The sequence below is a fragment of the Embiotoca jacksoni genome, unplaced genomic scaffold (assembly GCF_022577435.1).
Source record: "Embiotoca jacksoni isolate LCO1_2020_lvr unplaced genomic scaffold, fEmbJac1.0.p SCAF_4, whole genome shotgun sequence".
Taxonomy (NCBI): domain Eukaryota; kingdom Metazoa; phylum Chordata; class Actinopteri; family Embiotocidae; genus Embiotoca; species Embiotoca jacksoni.
Genome location: NW_027185392.1, coordinates 19,209,884 through 19,227,011, shown reverse-complemented (window position 1 = coordinate 19,227,011; position 17,128 = coordinate 19,209,884). Strand labels below are relative to the sequence as shown.

The 17,128-nt window shown below is 40.6% G+C and overlaps 1 protein-coding gene across 2 annotated transcripts; it reads left to right on the top strand.

Moving 5' to 3' along the window:
- Positions 1-1,779: 1,779 nt before the first annotated feature.
- Positions 1,780-15,520, top strand: LOC138209600 (platelet-derived growth factor subunit A-like). 2 transcript variants are annotated; one of them, XM_069168289.1, is made up of 6 exons: positions 1,780-2,508; positions 2,879-2,975; positions 7,049-7,156; positions 7,301-7,416; positions 13,479-13,599; positions 14,749-15,520. In XM_069168289.1, exons 1-6 carry the CDS (start codon positions 2,446-2,448, stop codon positions 14,757-14,759), a joined length of 516 nt encoding a protein of 171 aa, XP_069024390.1. In that variant the 5' UTR covers positions 1,780-2,445; the 3' UTR covers positions 14,760-15,520. The 2 variants fall into 2 exon arrangements, with proteins under 2 accessions (XP_069024390.1, XP_069024389.1); XM_069168288.1 differs by having other exon boundaries at positions 7,301-7,494; positions 14,749-15,519.
- Positions 15,521-17,128: the final 1,608 nt, after the last annotated feature.

The following is a 17,128-nucleotide window of genomic DNA, read 5'->3' as shown; positions in this document are numbered from 1 at the left end:
TAATTAACCGTGTGCCATGTGTGTGTGTGTGTATGTGTGTGTGTGTGCATGAGAACAAGAGTCAGACAAACAGAGTATACATGTGTACGTGCATGTTTGAATGCTTGAGGCTGGATTTCCAGATTCCAGCGCTGCTTTATGAAGTTTTAGATCTGGTGTTTAACATTCCCTCAACAACTCAGGTCACTGACCCAAACAAGTGGATGAAGCAAACTGCTTTTCAGGGCACAAACTCAGTCTGATACACTTGTAAGGACAACGCTGGTGGTGTTGCATGTTTGTGCTCGACAAATCACAGCAAACTTAATATAACTGCCAACCATAACCACCCAGAGGAGACCACTGGCCTTATGAAGACAAACTTCCTGGTGATCTATTTAAAGTGTAACCTGCTTCTCACTCAATGTGCTCTGTCATCCAGCTCCCAGCAACGCTGATCAGGAAGTACTGATGGATGGTTACTTAATCTTGCAGTGTTTTGGAAACTTGCCTCAGATGGATGATCACACTGGACTGTCATTTTAATTTTCTGTTTGGTCAACATTTTGTCTCTAATGTACAAAACAGTTTGTCAGTGTCTTCAAAAATATGTCTACAGGAGGACATTGTGTGACGGAATTAAGTGTATTCTGTGTACCTCGGTGGTTATTGTTTCAAATCTTTTGCTGTCACAACTATCCAGTGCGACAGAGGTTTTGTCAGTGATGTAACAATGTCTCACTACTTCCACCTTTGCTGCAGAATTTATTTTCACGGGCAACACAAAACATCCTCGTTAGGTAAATATCTAACAGGCTTTTTTATGTTTAAATGTTTGGACAAACAATCCAAATTGCAGGTAATCTGATGGTATAATGTTGGGTACTGACATTGTCCGAATGTTTTTTAAACTTTCCTTAATGCTGCATCCGAAGACACTGTAGCATCAGATATTTCAGGGTCAGACTGAGGACAAATAACAGAAGGAAGATGCATTCTTTTTCTATCAGTTTTGTCTCCAGTCTGGACACTCATTAATAAGCTTCATTACACAGCAATTAAACACTTGACATGGTCACTGGTCTGTCTTATTCTCACTCTCCTGCTCACACTGTCACTCACACACACACACACACACACACACACACACACACACACACACACACACACACACACACACAGAGTTAGGTTAGGAGGATGCTTTTAGAGAACAAGGGGGCCATTGATTTTAAGAGCAATTTATTCACAGATTATCTTTCAGGTAGGTTTTGAATTAACCTCCACACAAACAGTTAATTATTACTGGGTGTCTCTGTTCTTATGATATATAAATCACTTATTTTTTTTATCATCATCATCGGTCCTTATAGATATTTCAGACATAATTTCAAATGTAATATTTTACCTTATTTATGATAGATGATCAATTGCACATACGTATGTAAATATTTGAAGATAAAACATTCAATTCTAAAAGTATCACGGTGCTTATCAGTCATTATAACAGCTGCATATAATGCTTCTCTTCGGTAAAGTTTTGTGAAGTAAAACATTTGTGATCAAACTGAGCGGATGTGATTCTCAGAACGATTCCCCGCTGTAGTTTAATGCCTGAGTTAGCGCTGCCATAATGATCTGCAGTCTATTATGCAAAGCGCGCTCGCGTCCCCGCGGTGCAAGTTTGTGCCGCGGGGACGCGCGCGGGCATATCCTGTGACTGAAAGCATCCCGACTTCATTCACCCCGGAGATCACAGGGCCGCTGGGAGCTGCCATCAAACTGCTCGGGGCTGCAGAGAAGAGCGGAAATACGTTTTACCTTTTGCCTTTTTCCTCTTTGTATTGAGGACTGAACCGGTTAAATCTAGAGGTTTAACTAGTGCTCATGATTTGCCCACATAAAGTGCCAAGACGCTGAAAAGATAGGGGCCGCACAAATGTGCAATTTGGACCGGATCATACCGAGGACTGAATGATGGATATTACTGGATGTGTGAATTTAAGAAAAGTTTCCATACTTCCATCGGCACCTGTTGTTTCAATGCCAAAACGAATAGCAGATGGACAGCAACATGATCTCTGTTAGGTTTGATTATTTGATGTGCTTTATGTCTCTAACTTCAGAAGTGACCGTACAACTCTGACATTTTTACTTTTTATTTTTTCCAGTGTGACTTTTCCCACATGGTTTACGGTCACTTTTGTATTAATTTGGAAAATCAATCTGTCTTGACATCTTCAGTGATTTTCACTGAATGCTGGAGAAGGGCAAGTTTGGTTCTGCAATTTTAATTTCATTCAGGATTTTAAAGATCATTTAAGATTTTTTTACACTCTTTCACTGAAGTCGCGGAGGTGGCTTTTCCTCCCGAGGGATGGTTCTAGGCTCCCGAGACCAGGGAGCGACAGCCCGGCTCCTCCAGTGGACTTTCGCCCCATCCTGGTGCCTATGCAGTGGATCTGAGAGATGAGAGCCGCGGTCTACCAACTCCTCGCCGGCTACCTCTGCCTGTTACGCACCGCTGCTGAGGTGAGCTGCATGAAAACACACCGGGGTTGACCTGTTTTGCTGCCAGATTTGGGCCACTGCCATTCAGTTTGAAGCAAAATAACACTTTATAACTCACAGTGAAATACTACCCTAGGTTACTGTGGTGCATGCAACATATTAAATCCACTCTATCTGCATAATTACGCACAAACGTTAACTTTACGCACAATTCTTTTTGCGTAAAGTTTGCGTACATTTCAATCACTTTGTTCCGTCGCGTTTTGACAAAGATGCAACTGAGTCAACTTGAAAGCTTTTTGCAGATAAATATATTTGCATGATCATGCGCATCTTAGTATTTCCACCTCCGATAAAAAAAAAAAAACCGTGACCGACTTTTTCCTCACAGGAGTCTCCTCTCCCCCGGGAGCTGCTGGAGCGGCTCTCCCGCAGCGACATCCGCAGCATCAGCGACCTCCAGCGGCTGCTAGAGATAGACTCCGTAGGTAAAGCGCTTTTGTTTTTTAATAATACAACTCCTTCAGAAGCTGGATTAGCTATCCTTGCAGAAAAATAAGGTTAACCCTCCTGCCCGCCCCACCAAAAAAAAAAAAAAAAAAGCCTGCTCATGGGACATTTTTGATATTAACACCATATTACATAATGCCTGATCAGCTGTTTTAGGTGGGGGATAATAATAAACCTTTATTCATATAGCAACTTTAAAAACACAGTACAAAGTGCTTTACAATAAGGACAAGGAATACATAAAACTTTTAAAAAAATTTAAAAAAAAAATTAAAGCTGAATAAAACCAATTATCTCAAGTTTTCTTTTTTTTTTTTTCTTTTTTTTTTTTTTTTTCAAATAAGTGTAAAAGATGAAGCTGAGTTTGCGGCCCAAAACTCCTCAGGCATCCAGGGGCACTAACTGGGTCTGTCACCTTTATGTCTAAGTCTGGATCTTAGAACAATGAAGAGAGGCATCTGAGGGTCTCAGGAAGAGGGAGGGGACACATGCCAACAAAAGGTCAGAAATATAACTTGGGGCAAAACCTTTCATGGACTCTGAAAGTAAGCAAATTAATTTTGTCATTGAGGAAGGAGTAATAGCTCAATTGTGCAGGGAAGCCTGGATTGGTGAAATTTGATCATGTTTTTATGCACTATTAAAACCCAGCTGAGTTTTGAATGAGCTATTTTTTATGCTATGCAGAGAGGGATCATAGTAACCCAAGTGACTGACGGCATGAATGACATGTTTGAGATTTAGAAAACAGAGTTAAACTTCTGATTTCTCTGCTGAGTTAGTAAGAGGGACTTATGTTATGAAGATAAAATGTCTGTAATCGAAATCCAAAACATTCACACATTAAAAAAAAAACAGGCAGATGTATCTGTTGCCTTGAAAGATCCAGAGTGGGTCTCAACTTGAATGGGAGTTACTGCCTGACAAACACCAACCTCTGGAGCCCGACATGTGGTGGTCAGGGCTGTTGCTTCACTCCCCGTCTCTGCCTTGAAAGACTCTGAATCGAGGTATTAGTTGCATCTGGTTCAGTGCACAGTAAGAAGATGCCTCACCGGATGTCGCTAGGAGACCAAAAAAAAAAAAAATTATCTCACAAACTAAAAAGTCACATTTATATTTTCCTTTTTGTGGCATCTTTGTCAGCCAGAAATTGACGCTGTAAATGAAATCTCTAAAGGAAAAAAAGAGGTTTTTTTTTGTGTGCTTTTAAATTAAAAAGTAAACTAACTCTAAAAGACTCCAGTATTCGCCCGCAAACAACACTAATGCCAGTTCTCATTATCCAGGTAATAAATCAAAACAGATTGGATCAGTGAGGTGAGACGGGAGGAAATAACTGTGGCATAAAACTGGCTTTATTGCCTCCACGCCTTGAGTCAGACTCCAAATTCCAGCCACACAAACTCTCTGCTGCTCTGAACTTCTTGTTGCCTGTGAAACATAGCTGATTCATTTTTTTAATGTCTGCTCCGCAGAGAGGTGCCACCATTAATCCTGGCATCATTGAGATGCAAATGTCGAGTGTGACGGTTCCCTGGCTCGGTGGGGGTCAAGTGGCTCACTTCATTATACTGTTGTCATGCTGCCCATTATTGGTTTGAGAGGAGGGCTCGCTGGAAGGCTGCTGCGTTGCTATGTATAATTCATGCTCAAATTCCTGCATGTCAGGGCGAGAGAGGGAGACGCAAAGACGGAGGGAGAGAGGGAGATGTCGGAGGTGGACTTTGTTGTGTTTCAGAAGCACATTGTGTATGTAGGCAGGCGTGTGTGCGTGACTGTTTGCACACACACATCGCAGCAAGAGTGACGGGTCCACACAGACGTTCGCAGCCACTAAAAGAAGTGTGAGGCTTGGTGTTTAGAATCAAATTGAAATAGTCCTGTCTACACTTCATTTATGCTGATTTCCTGGAATCTCTCTCCCTTTTTCCACCCTCTTGTCATACACAAAGAAACACACACACACACACACACACACACACACACACACACACACACACACACACACACACACACACACACACACACACACATACAAATAGAAGTCCACACTACACACATAATCTTTGCTCAGAATTTATTGGCTTTCAGCCTGTCTGTTGATATTCTGTGGTTTGGAAGCGCAGAATGGTTTGATGAATCTGCAAACACTGTAAACACAGCATCTCCTGACACACACACACACACACACACACACACACACACACACACACACACACACACACACACACACACACACACACACACACTAAAAAGACAGAGCTCATCTTAAAAAGCCACCCTTCAAGGTACAGTTGCATTCTGGGCTTATCTGCATCATTATGCTGTAAATCATCAGTCACCAACTAAAGATAAAAATCTGTTTACATTTCTTTTTTTGTCTACTTGTATGATGTAAACCAACTTCAGAGGATAATCCTAAAATCAGCCTGTTGAGTCTGATGGAGTGTTTGTCACACCTGCCTTAGACTCAGACAAATAGAGGAAATCAAAAATGTATTTTAGGAAACAGACTAATTTTACCAAACCCCTAAAAAAAAAGAAGCTAAAATCCACAAAACTAAACAAACAAAGGGGTAAAAGCCTTCAATGCTCACTGCCACGAAAGCAAATCAAATTGACTTGACAACAACAGTTTAGGGTCACAGAGGGTGATTCGCAAGTAGAAAATGTAGATGATGAAATTTTATTTCTTCTAAACACATCAAAGTTTTGTTCCTCGTGTTTATTTTAAAGTTGAGATTTCAAATGTTGATTGAATGAAAGTTTAGAATGAGAATGCATCAAAATCTCCTGAACAGTGTCTGATTTGGCCTTGTGGTGAGATTGGTTTTGTAAACATCTATTTACAACTTTTAATTACAATTCTTGAGATGCTTTGAAGGCATTTTGAAGGCCAGTGCTCTTAAGAGCCTGTTTTCTTTCAGCAGAACTCACTAGAATATTTATTGCCAACACATTAAAAAAAAGAAAATCAAAAATCCAGAGAATGCAGTTTTTACATTTAGGATTTCATTCTTTTTCTGTTTGTCTGCCTTCACATGAACATCAGTTTAACTTCACATCCTTAACTCATTAAACACTTTTAGGTCTGATGACTTCAGAGGTAAACTGACCCCAGATCAACCTTTGCCTGCTAAAGAATCATACACATCTAATATAGAATCAATTATCAAGTAAATAATCACGTTATTCAAACATAAAACGTTGTATAGAGAACATCCAATCATAGGGATAAGCAAACAGATGCACCATAAGCTAAAAATAATTGTCATCTTGAAATCAGACCTCAGAAAGAAGTTCAGGTCAGCTTGTAATCTGGTGTCACTTAAACACTGTGTTTCACATTTAGTTTGACTTCATGTCTGACTCGACAAAACAACATTTTCTCAGCTGACGACCTGCGCGTGAACTCAGCACCAGCTCCTGATGTGTATCTCCGTCTTCACGTGAAGTAGATTTCAAATGTATCTTCTATACGCTGCGACCGTCTGGGTTTCTCTCAGGGCACGTGTACATGCAGCGAACCCGGTGACCCGTTAACACATATAAACATCTTAACTCAGTTAGAGTAACCAGGTTAAACTCCTACTCTGATCAGGAGACACTTGAGAAAGATGGCTGTAATAAACAGCTCGCTGTAGCTGGTAAACATCCCACCTTATTCGGTCAGTAGTCAAATTATTCTAATAAATACAGAATCATGGTCCCCAGGGGATGATTCATAATGATTTCTCTTTTGGCTTCACCAAAAAAATGTCCACGAGGTTTATTGAACTCATGGGTCAGATATTTGGGAGATTAATATGTAATGTTCATGGTTCCCAGAGGATGAATTCTAATCCTTTCAGTGAACCTTTTTTGAGGCAAAGTTTTCATCAAAGAGAAATTCGAAAGAACATTTATGCCTCCAAATGAATGAACTGTGCTCATGTGTTTTATCATAATCAAATACTGTAGGTATCAAAATGTGGGTGTGTTTCTGCTTTTCGTTGTTATGAGAGTGTGTAACGTCTCAACCTGCATGTGTTGTTTTGTCTCTGTCCAGAGAACGAAGTGATCGCGGAGACCAAACACAGCTACCACAAGGACGTCTCTCACAGCTTCCCTGACCTGAAGAGGGCACACACACACACCAGGAACAGGAGGAGCACTGGTGAGCCACACACACACACACACACACACACACACACACACACACACACACACACACACAACCGCTCACTGTGCACATGTGGAATATAACTGTATTCTTGTTATAATATATTAGTGTTCAAGACCTTGTGTCTTCTGTCTGCAGTGGTGGAGGAGGCCTTGCCGGCGGTGTGCAAAGTGCGAACAACCATTTACGAAATCCCCAGGAGCCAGGTGGATCCCACATCAGCCAACTTCATCATCTGGCCTCCCTGCGTCGAGGTGAAACGTTGCACCGGCTGCTGCAACACCAGCAACATGAGGTGTCAGGCTGCACGTAAACACCATCGCACTGTTAAGGTAGAGAGCAAGATCATGTTTTTACTGCGTCTTATGTCTGAAAACGTGACCGGTACTAGTCGTGCACACCCGGTTTAACTCGCTTTGTGTTCTAAAACAAGACTTAAGAGGACTTTTTCACAATGTTCACATTCTCAGAGTATGTGCACTGGAGGCGTCAAGTTTCCGTATGATGCTCGTGTCAGTTGCAGAGATTTAAGCTGAGCAGAGAAACTTCAGCAGATGTTTGTAAAAACTAACTTTCATAATATGAGTGATAATATCAGTAATTGTTGGAAGATGTGTCTTATTTTCTGTCATTTTATGTGGGTAACAGCACAGAAACGCTTCATGGAAGTATGAGTTTCAGAGGAGGAGGAGGTACTCAGAGGGTGGTTACTCAGATGATGAAGTGTCTCAGCTGTCAGGATGTGGTGATGCAGGTTTTGGTGCGTGGTGGGTTCTGATGTTTAGTTGGCCCGTTCTTGTCACATCACATCTTTGCGGCCCAGCGGCACAAACCAACTCTGCATTGACCTGCGTGGCTACTGAAAAATATTACTGCACTTGACCATTACCACACCGTATATGTAAGCTGAACCTAAAACCTCAGCAGTTGTGCAGATTTCCCTCCAACAGACCTGTCAGGTGAGATTTGTAGAGTGTAAGATGTAATCAGGCAAAAGTGCAACCCATATATATTCAGGTGTGAAACAATAATAAGCTTTGAACATCAAGAACAGATCCTGAATTTTTTGAGTCTCAGTCAATTCCAAACAATCTTTCTGCAGACGCTTTGAATGCTTTCAGAATCCATTAAACAGAAAAAAAAAAAAAAAAAAGCCCTCCTTCTAAAATCAAATCTTAACTTGAAATCAGCAGATTAAAACAATTTCATATCACTGTTGTGAAGCAGAGCTGCTGGTAATTATTGAATGAAGCTGATTTTGCTGAATGTAAACAAATAGAGGGTAGAGAAGTGTTGGTGGTGTAGATAATTGTGTTCAATATTCAGACATTCATTAATGTTCCCTCTCAATAACTTTTCATCAGGTTTTACAAGATTCATTGTGAAGTTCAGGATAAGTTTAGACTCTAAAGATGTTTTTGTTTTTTTTACGAGCTTCACGATGTATTATTGAAGAGGTGAAGTAAGGAACTGTCTGAAAGGTGCAAGCAAAATGAGAGTTTAAAACAATCAAACAATGATTTTCTAATTTTTTTATTGACAGTTCAAACAGTTTGACCAATGAACTCCAGTCGACAGTGTGATCACCCTTTTGTCTGTGGTTTTTAAGTTTGTTTTTTTAAGACAAACCAGCAGTATAGATGACTTTAACAAGTTGCAGTATAACCACTGGTCCACTTCCAGTACAAATCTGAATACATAGATTATTTTGAAGCATCCAGATAGAGGGATATAAACAGTAGCTACACACCTAGTATGAAAGTAATAAACACAAACAAACAAAAAGACTTCAACAGAGCGCGTTGGCACATTAGTGGTAAACACTCTTTAAACACCTTCTTAAAAGCTTCTATTATTTGTCTTTTCGTGGCTCCGACCCTGAACACACACCGAACTAATGATGGCACTGAGCATGTAAACACTCAGCCACTTACTCGGGGTATACACTCTACACCTGCCAAAAACAATTAGCCTCCCCAGCTTAGCCTTTGTGTGTTTATGAGAGTGTGTGTTGGTGATTGAGAGTCTGGCAGAGAATTAGTTCAAGAACATAATAGCTTCCTTTTGATCTCTTCCAGAGCTGCAAATAAGACTCAGTAAACCCCAACTGGTTCACAGTCACAGGCTGCCAACTGGGAGCTGACCCAAGGCGTGTGTGTGTGTGTGTGTGTGTGTGTGTGTGTGTGTGTGTGTGTGTGTGTGTGTGTGTGTGTGTGTGTGTGTGCGCGTGTGTGTGTGTGTGTGTGTGTGTGTGTGTGTGTGTGTGTGTGTGTGTGTGTGTGTGTGTGTGCGTGTGTGTGTGTTCTGCACACAGGAAGTAGGTCTAAAATTCATGTTTAAATCATGAGAGTAACATCATTGTTTTTTATGTTTATTGTCTGACTGTGTACATGAAATGTGGACAGTATGTTGAATGTTAATTGTGGAGGTTGGTATATGGAATCATCATTAAATCAAATATAAAAAACTGAAGCAGGTGTTAGGAGCAGGATGGTGGGAAAGAGGAGAATAGAAAGAGAAAGAACTGAGAATCGGTATCAGTGTGTGTTGCCAGAGGTCAAGAGGGAGAAAATGGAAAAAGAGGAAGAGAGAGGGAGCTTGATTCTCTGTGCTTTGGCCTGCTGATACCCAATCTGAGATGAAAGGACTCGTCCTGTGTCTGCTTACAGAGGAAATCAAAAATAAAGTCACTCACATGTGCTGAGATTGAGTGTTCAGAGGGTAAACGGTCACGACTGCAACTGCACTCCCATCCAGCCGCAGGGCGAATGGCAGGGCTGAGGTTCAGGTGCTGTGTCCATATGTGAGAAAAGGAGAAGAAAAGGAGAGATAACATGAGTGTTGATATCTTAACCTCAACGCCGCCTTATCTGCTGTGTGAAGCAGGAGTCTGTGACTCCGAGTTCAAGGTTCAGTGATGGGTTGGCCTTCGGTTCAGAGCTGCCTCGAGTGTCTCAGTGTGAAGACCTCACATGCTCAAGTGTTACTTTGGAGCGTGAGGGAGACAGGTGGATTAGTGCTGCTTTGGTCTTTGAGGTGTTGTGTTGAAGAGTGAACTGAGTCTGAAGGAAAAGATCTGAATGGATGAATTGATCTATATCTGGACTCCCAACCCACTACCTGTGGTGACTTTTTTAGGAGACTTCTTAAAATCCCCTTAATACAGAGTATATTTTGGTTAATGGCTTCTCTCAAAAGCTCCTCACCTGTGTTCATACTGGGGGATTGAATTGGTTCAAACCTGCCACGACAATCTATAAACAAAGATCAGTCCCTCCAGGAAATCCAATCCTGTGATTACATTCTCCACAATTTTGCAAAATTCATTCATTCCTTACAGTGCAAAGTAAGTCTTCCCAAACAAATTTGCTGTATCAGCAAAAATAACTCAACATCAACCAGTGTCCAGCTCTGACTTCCTCTCTACACGAACCTTGACTCTCGTTCTACTTTGTCACAGGACCTCCTTCTTCGACCCAGGTGGTCACGGTGCGGACGTAAGGGTACCGTGGGCCTATTGGTTTTGACAGAACCGCAGTATTTGAAAACCTGGGATTGAGAATGAGCAAGAAAAAAACGGCAAAAATCAGAAGACACAGAGTTTATGGGAAATGAGGTCTGATGAGAATGAGGCTACCAATCGTCATCAGTCCAATCAAACAGTATGAGTTTAATTACATGGGTTTTGTACATACCTTACATTTGTAAGAGATTGCACTTTGGTCCGGTGACATGTGTTGAATTGATATCATTCAAAAAGCATTTAAGTATTTGTACATAAGATGCATCTTTCATATTCTATATTGCAGTTACAAACTATTTTGCAAAGCTGCGTTACTTCTATTCACACAGGAGGTTTTTTGTAACTTTGAGCCCCAAGGTCCTTTAAGGTCTGAAAATTAAAACGACAGATACTATCAGCTATATATGACTCTTTCATTAGTATTTTTTTTTTTTTTAATTCCTTGATTTGAAAGTTTGGCCAAATCCTGAAATTGTACTGCAAAAAAATTCCACAAAACTCCACAAATTGCATAAAAATGTTGGAGAAAATCAAGCATTTTTGATCACAACAATCACAGTGCTTTACTAATCTTTACTGATCTTAACCAAGTGTCACACTATACCAAAACCTTATGAGTTTGTGTTTCCTGGTCATTTAAATAATTCCTTGCGCTTAATATGTCCACTAAACATTTGATTGATTCTTCTTCTTTTTTTCCCATTTGAACACAAGTTCGGTTTACTTCTGTGCACAGCAGAGTGCAAAACCATGAATGATTCGTAAATGCTGCACTGCTGTGCGGCCATAGGGACGTCTTTATACCCGTTCACAAAGTGACTGTAGGTAAAACATTGAGATTTTAAATGGAAGCTGTCCGGCAGCACGGCAGGGTGTCAGGGCTCACCCTCTCAGCGTTGTCATGAAACCCAAATCTTTGCCTGCCGGGTGCTTCAGCAGCAGCTTCTTTACCTCAGCTGAACCTCTTGGTTGTTTATTTATTTTTTTAAGTCTCAGCTCTGCTGCTTCTGAGTCTGTTCAGACGTGAAGCTGAGACGCTTGCGCAATCGGACCTGGCGTTCCACCTTCTTGGCTCCCTGTCAGGGATGTGAGCATTGAGCATGGCCGCGTCTGCGTGTTGGTGTCATTGGTTTAGTGAGTTTACGGTATGTTGGCTTTCTCTGTGTGTTTTAGAGCAAGTAAAAACTGTTGCTGTTTCAGCAGCCAGGCTCAGACATTCAGCGTTGGCAGCAGGTGTGACGTGTGTTGACACAAAACAGAATATGCATAACTTACTGTCAGTGAATTCAAACCTCCCGTCGGTGTTAATGCTTCACTCGTTTATCCAAACAAGAGCTGACTCACATGTTTACAGAGGTACAGAAGAGATGTGATTTGTGAATAAGTTCAAGAAAAGCCTTGTTCCATTATTTACTTTATTTAGTGTCTTGTTCTATCTGAATTGTTGCTCTGCGTTCATTAAGAGGCTCCTTTAGCATTTTCCTGCAGTTCTGGGGATTAAAATTAATGTTGTGAACAAACTGATATGGTGCTAAGGCACAAAGTTGATGCAACAAATTAGCAAATTAAATACATTAAAACATACACGCCTATAGACTCAGTTGCCGGTTTATTAGGTACACCTAGCTGATCTAAGCCCTACCTGTCGAGCTTTCTGTTCTCGAGCAGCACACGCAATATCTGTTTTTGTTTTCAAAGTGTATGTTTCTACCTTTAACATTACGAAAGGTTGTTAGGCTGAGGACTAACTGGTGTGTTTGGCAAACATCACCCCAGCTGAACTATCGCAGGTTGGTGTTGCTGGAGTGTAAATGTTCCCAAATCTTGTGAAGAGCAACGCAGATCTGATGACCTGAATATAATGTCTGATATTGCATAGAGGACTGGATTCCATACTGTGGAACAATTGTGTACAGTGGATGTGCTGGTCGTGTACAGGGCTTTTTCTTTTCACATAAACCTGCAACCTCTCAAACTACTGCAGCTCTAGTCCGGCCTTCCTCCCACCAGGACCATGATGTTCTGTTATCAAAATGCAAACCAGCAAACATCAATGTCCACTGACTCATTGTTATAAAGTTCTACAGTTTTAAAATAAGAAAGTCAAAATGTCAATTTTCATTGGAGTTTTCCAAGTGTCTCTCTGACCTGCTGATTGAGACAAAGAGACATATACTGTATTTCAACCGGCCTATGAGGTAACGTTAACACGAGTGGAGGCTGTGAGCTAGTTAGCCAGACATGCTGACATTTTCTTCTTTTTGTTCAAGCAATTGACATTTGTCAAAGCTGCGGGCATCACAGAGAAACTCACAAAGTCTCCTTTGGCATCGGTGCTGTGATGAAACCGATTTGAAAAAGAAAGTCAGGTGACAGACAAAGACCAACAGAGTCAGCATATGGGGAAGGTTGGCGGCATCAAACATGTGACTTTAAACCAGGAGACAGATGTTCGAGTCCCAGAGGAGGCAAAACTAAGCGTTGATTCCTTTTAAGTAACGGAAGTAATCAAACTTTCGTAACATATGTACATAACATTACTTACGCAAGTAACATACTGATTTTAACCTAAACCATCATATTTTACTAAATCTAACCATGTAGTTTGGTGCCCAAACAGGAGGCACTTTGCGTGTATCTCCATGACGACAGCAGCTTTGAGTACATGTGTATGTTTGATGCCCCACAATGAGAACAGGTTGGATAAACACACCTTTCACAACGATGCTTGCGTTTTTGGTTTTGAAAATACTCTCAATGTCTGATTCTGTCCCTCTCTCTCTCTCTCCCCAGGTGGCGAAGGTGGAGTATGTGCGGCGGCGGCCCAAGCTGAAGGAGGTGCAGGTGCGGCTGGAGGATCATTTAGAGTGTATGTGCACCAACAAACGCCACATCAGCCCAGACACAGACAATGGTGAGCATACTGCCGTGTGCGTGTGTGTGAGCGTGTGAGTATGTGTGAGTATGTGTGAGTATGTGTGAGTATGTGTGAGTATGTGTTGGCTCATTTCACATGTGACGGCTTCTCCTGTCTGAATGTGTCGACTGACACCCACATAGCTGATACGAGATCTGAGGTATTTATTGTGTTTTTCCTCTCAGCCTGAATTAATCCTCCCTCAGGGCAACGCCCCCTCCCCCCCCACACACACACACACAAAACACACGTACACACTCCCCCCAAACACACACCCTTTTTTCAAAGACCCCCCCCCCCCCCTCCTGATCTACAGCCAATTGACCTACAGAGACAGGGAATGAGTCAAATGTAGAATTTAAATGGACTATAATAATTGTTTTCACAGTAAATTGTACTGTAAACCTCAATGAATAATATCAGAGTATATAATAATGCACCAGAGGTCTTGCAGTCAAACCGTCCTGTAGTCAGAAGGTCACTGGGCCACTCCCTGCTGCAGCTGTGTGACTACCTGCTGACTCAGCTACCTGCTGAAGGCCTACCAGTCACACTGACATCAGCTGGATTTAAAAATATACATTTAGCACCTTTCAGACAAGCAAGTCATTACGTGAATATGATGTTTGTCTCGTGTCTGAATAAGAGTTGAATTAAGTTTACATAAAAGTCAAGACAGCGGTATTTACCAGGTTGGACTTGATGACATTTCTATGACCTTTAATTAAAGTGCCCCTCATCTCAAAATGTTTTTTTCTTCTCGTTCCTACAGTTGAATGTTTGAGCTTCACTGTGCAGAATGATTTATGTGCAGAGCACATGTTTAAAGATCATTTTAAAGATTTTTAGTAAAAAAAAAAAGAGACACAAATATTTATTTAAAGATCAGTATATTTTTTTTTATACATCTTAAAATATGTCTGAAGGGGATCTTTTAGAATTTAACTGCAAAATATTTCTGAAATTTCTACAACAATTTGTTTGTGATGTTTGAGATATTGTTTGTTCATAACAAAACAGTCTGATTTTCCCAACCAAGAAAAGAAAAGAGGGTACAGTGAGCGCAGTTTCAACAGGGATGTCAACATGTTTTCTGTATAAAAGGAAAGACAGTTGCTCATTTTCTCTTTCCCTTTCTTTCAACAGGCATCAGGTGAAGAGGGACAGGCAGACGAAGGACTGGAGGAGGAAAAGACGACGACAGCCTGCGAGCACCTTCTGCCTGTCACTTCTTCACCACCTGCTATCCAGTGACGCTGAAAGGTTGGTTGGAGCCAACTTTGCCACGAGGTCTTGGTTTGGAGGATAACTGACTCACGTGGACCTCAACTGTACTGAGATGTTTGCTAAAAAGCAAAGTATCAAACTTCCAGACACGGACATGAATCCCAAACCAGTTGACCTTTTCCTCGATGGAGAAAAAAGGTGATTAGAAGATGAATAATTCCGAACACTGGCAGAACTGAGGTGAGTTCTGGGATTTCGAAGGACTTATTGTCTGTGCTCTGCTCCTTCTCCGGAGTATAAACCGCTCAGCGACTCGGATTATAAACTGAGTTCAATCCTTTCTAGAAACAGTGACTGGGATTAGTTTTTTTTACTCCATGATTTACTCTTCCTCGGCACACTCACGCGTGTATATCCTCTTATTTTTATAACCTCTCATTTTCTATCGCTGTCTGTTTCTATTTCTGGTATGTTATCCGCATAAAGAATGGGGGGAACAGATCCCCCTGACATGTTACCGATACTAATAAAAATATTTATATGAAAACAAAAGTGGGTGTGGTGATCAGAAAACAGCTTTTAACAAACAGCTTTGTCACAAAATGCCTGCAGAGTGACTGAAGGGTTTAAGAATTCAATTTGGATGCTGTGTGTGAGAGAGAGATTATCTGGAGGATCATAATACTGAAGCTAAAACCCATGTGAGTTTGTAACTGAAATGTAACACACACACACACACACACACACACACACACACACACACACACACACACACATTAAACCTTGCTGAGGTAGAGAATAGACTTGAGAACAGTATTTCACACAGTTTTTCTGTGCTGTTAAATACTTTCTGCTGTTATTTCAAACTCAGGTCCAGGAAATGACAATTGTTTTGGTAAAGAGGAAGATAAATGTTTTCAGAGGTGACCTCATCACTTGACTTAAGGACGCTGGACGAGGATGTGGAGAAGGTGACTTCATATCAAAACACGACACATCCATCAGCTGCTGACTCATTGTTCATTCTCATTAGTGTTGGTCTGAAGAGGAGCTCTGTCTTTTTCACTGTAGGTTCTCTCTTCATGGTGGATAAAATCTGATGTAGTCATGCACAACCGGCAAGGTTATTCATATAGAAGTATTTTATTTCATATTCAAAGACGGTTTAGAGGTTTTTGACTTTGTTAATAAAACTACCCACTTTTAGGTTGCTCCGTGATTATACTCAATATTTGTCTCACCAGAATGACCTCTAATCAAAGGAATGTGCCACTCCAGATAAACTGTCTAAATTAATTAATTAATCGCATAAATAAGTAATAAAGAAAAGATAACATTAAACTTTTTAATTTTATCGTAATTCAAAAATGTTGCAAACAAGAAATGATACGCCTAATTTCATCGTGTATAATCTTAACAGAATTTAGGTCAAGTTTCAGCCAAAAACTTCACTCAAAGCATCTTACTGCTCACATTTATTGCCATCTACTGTATCCTTATCACAAAATGTTGTACAATGAACAATTATATTGAGTCCTAAATTTTAAAATCTATTTGAAGAAAAGAAGAGAAAATAGACAGAACGAGCCAAATAAGATGGCAGTGGGATCAAGAACTTTCTAGTATGTCTTTGCTGTTTTTAAGCCTTTGAGGCTGAATTGATTGTGTATAGCAGAAATTATGTTTAATATGTTTGTAAATCAATTAGGGAAGTCCCAAGAAGCAATACTTTCACCAAGTCTGTGCCATGATTCATAAAACATTATTTTTTTTATTTTTTTATTGTACTGTTAGTAGTGACGGTACAATAGAAGCAGCAGGTACTGGAGATGACTCAAAATAAAACAGGTTAAAGTACATTAATGTGATTGATGGATGGTGGAATTTTAGTGGTATTGATTCTGATTAAAAAAAAAATCTGCTATCAAGACATCAGTAATGTTAATTATGGTTTTGAATTCTCATAATTGTAGATTGTTTTGCTACCTGGTTATATGATGTTATGTCCTTCATCTTATGCAGTGGATGATTAGCAGTGACTGTGGGTGTGCTTTGAAACATGTCTGTGCCTTAAACATAACTTCCTATTCTTGGTACATGTGCTATCTGCTGCATGATACTGTACTATGGACATATGTTATATTTTCTACATTCAAGGCTCACTTTGGTATTTTTCTGGTGTTCTTGACGTCATCCTACAGACCTTCAGAAAACGAAACTTGTCCTGCACAGGCATCATCAATACTCGGATGTAAATTCATCATAAACTTTGGCTACAGCTGTAACATTTTTACATCCT

Coding starts and splice junctions, on each gene's coding strand:
- LOC138209600 (XM_069168288.1), top strand. CDS start 2,446: ATGAGAGCCGCGGTCTACCAACTCCTCGCCGGCTACCTCTGCCTGTTA. Junction 7,157..7,300: donor CAGGAACAGGAGGAGCACTG/GTGAGCCACACA, acceptor TTCTGTCTGCAG/TGGTGGAGGAGGCCTTGCCG. Junction 7,495..13,478: donor AACACCATCGCACTGTTAAG/GTAGAGAGCAAG, acceptor CTCTCTCCCCAG/GTGGCGAAGGTGGAGTATGT.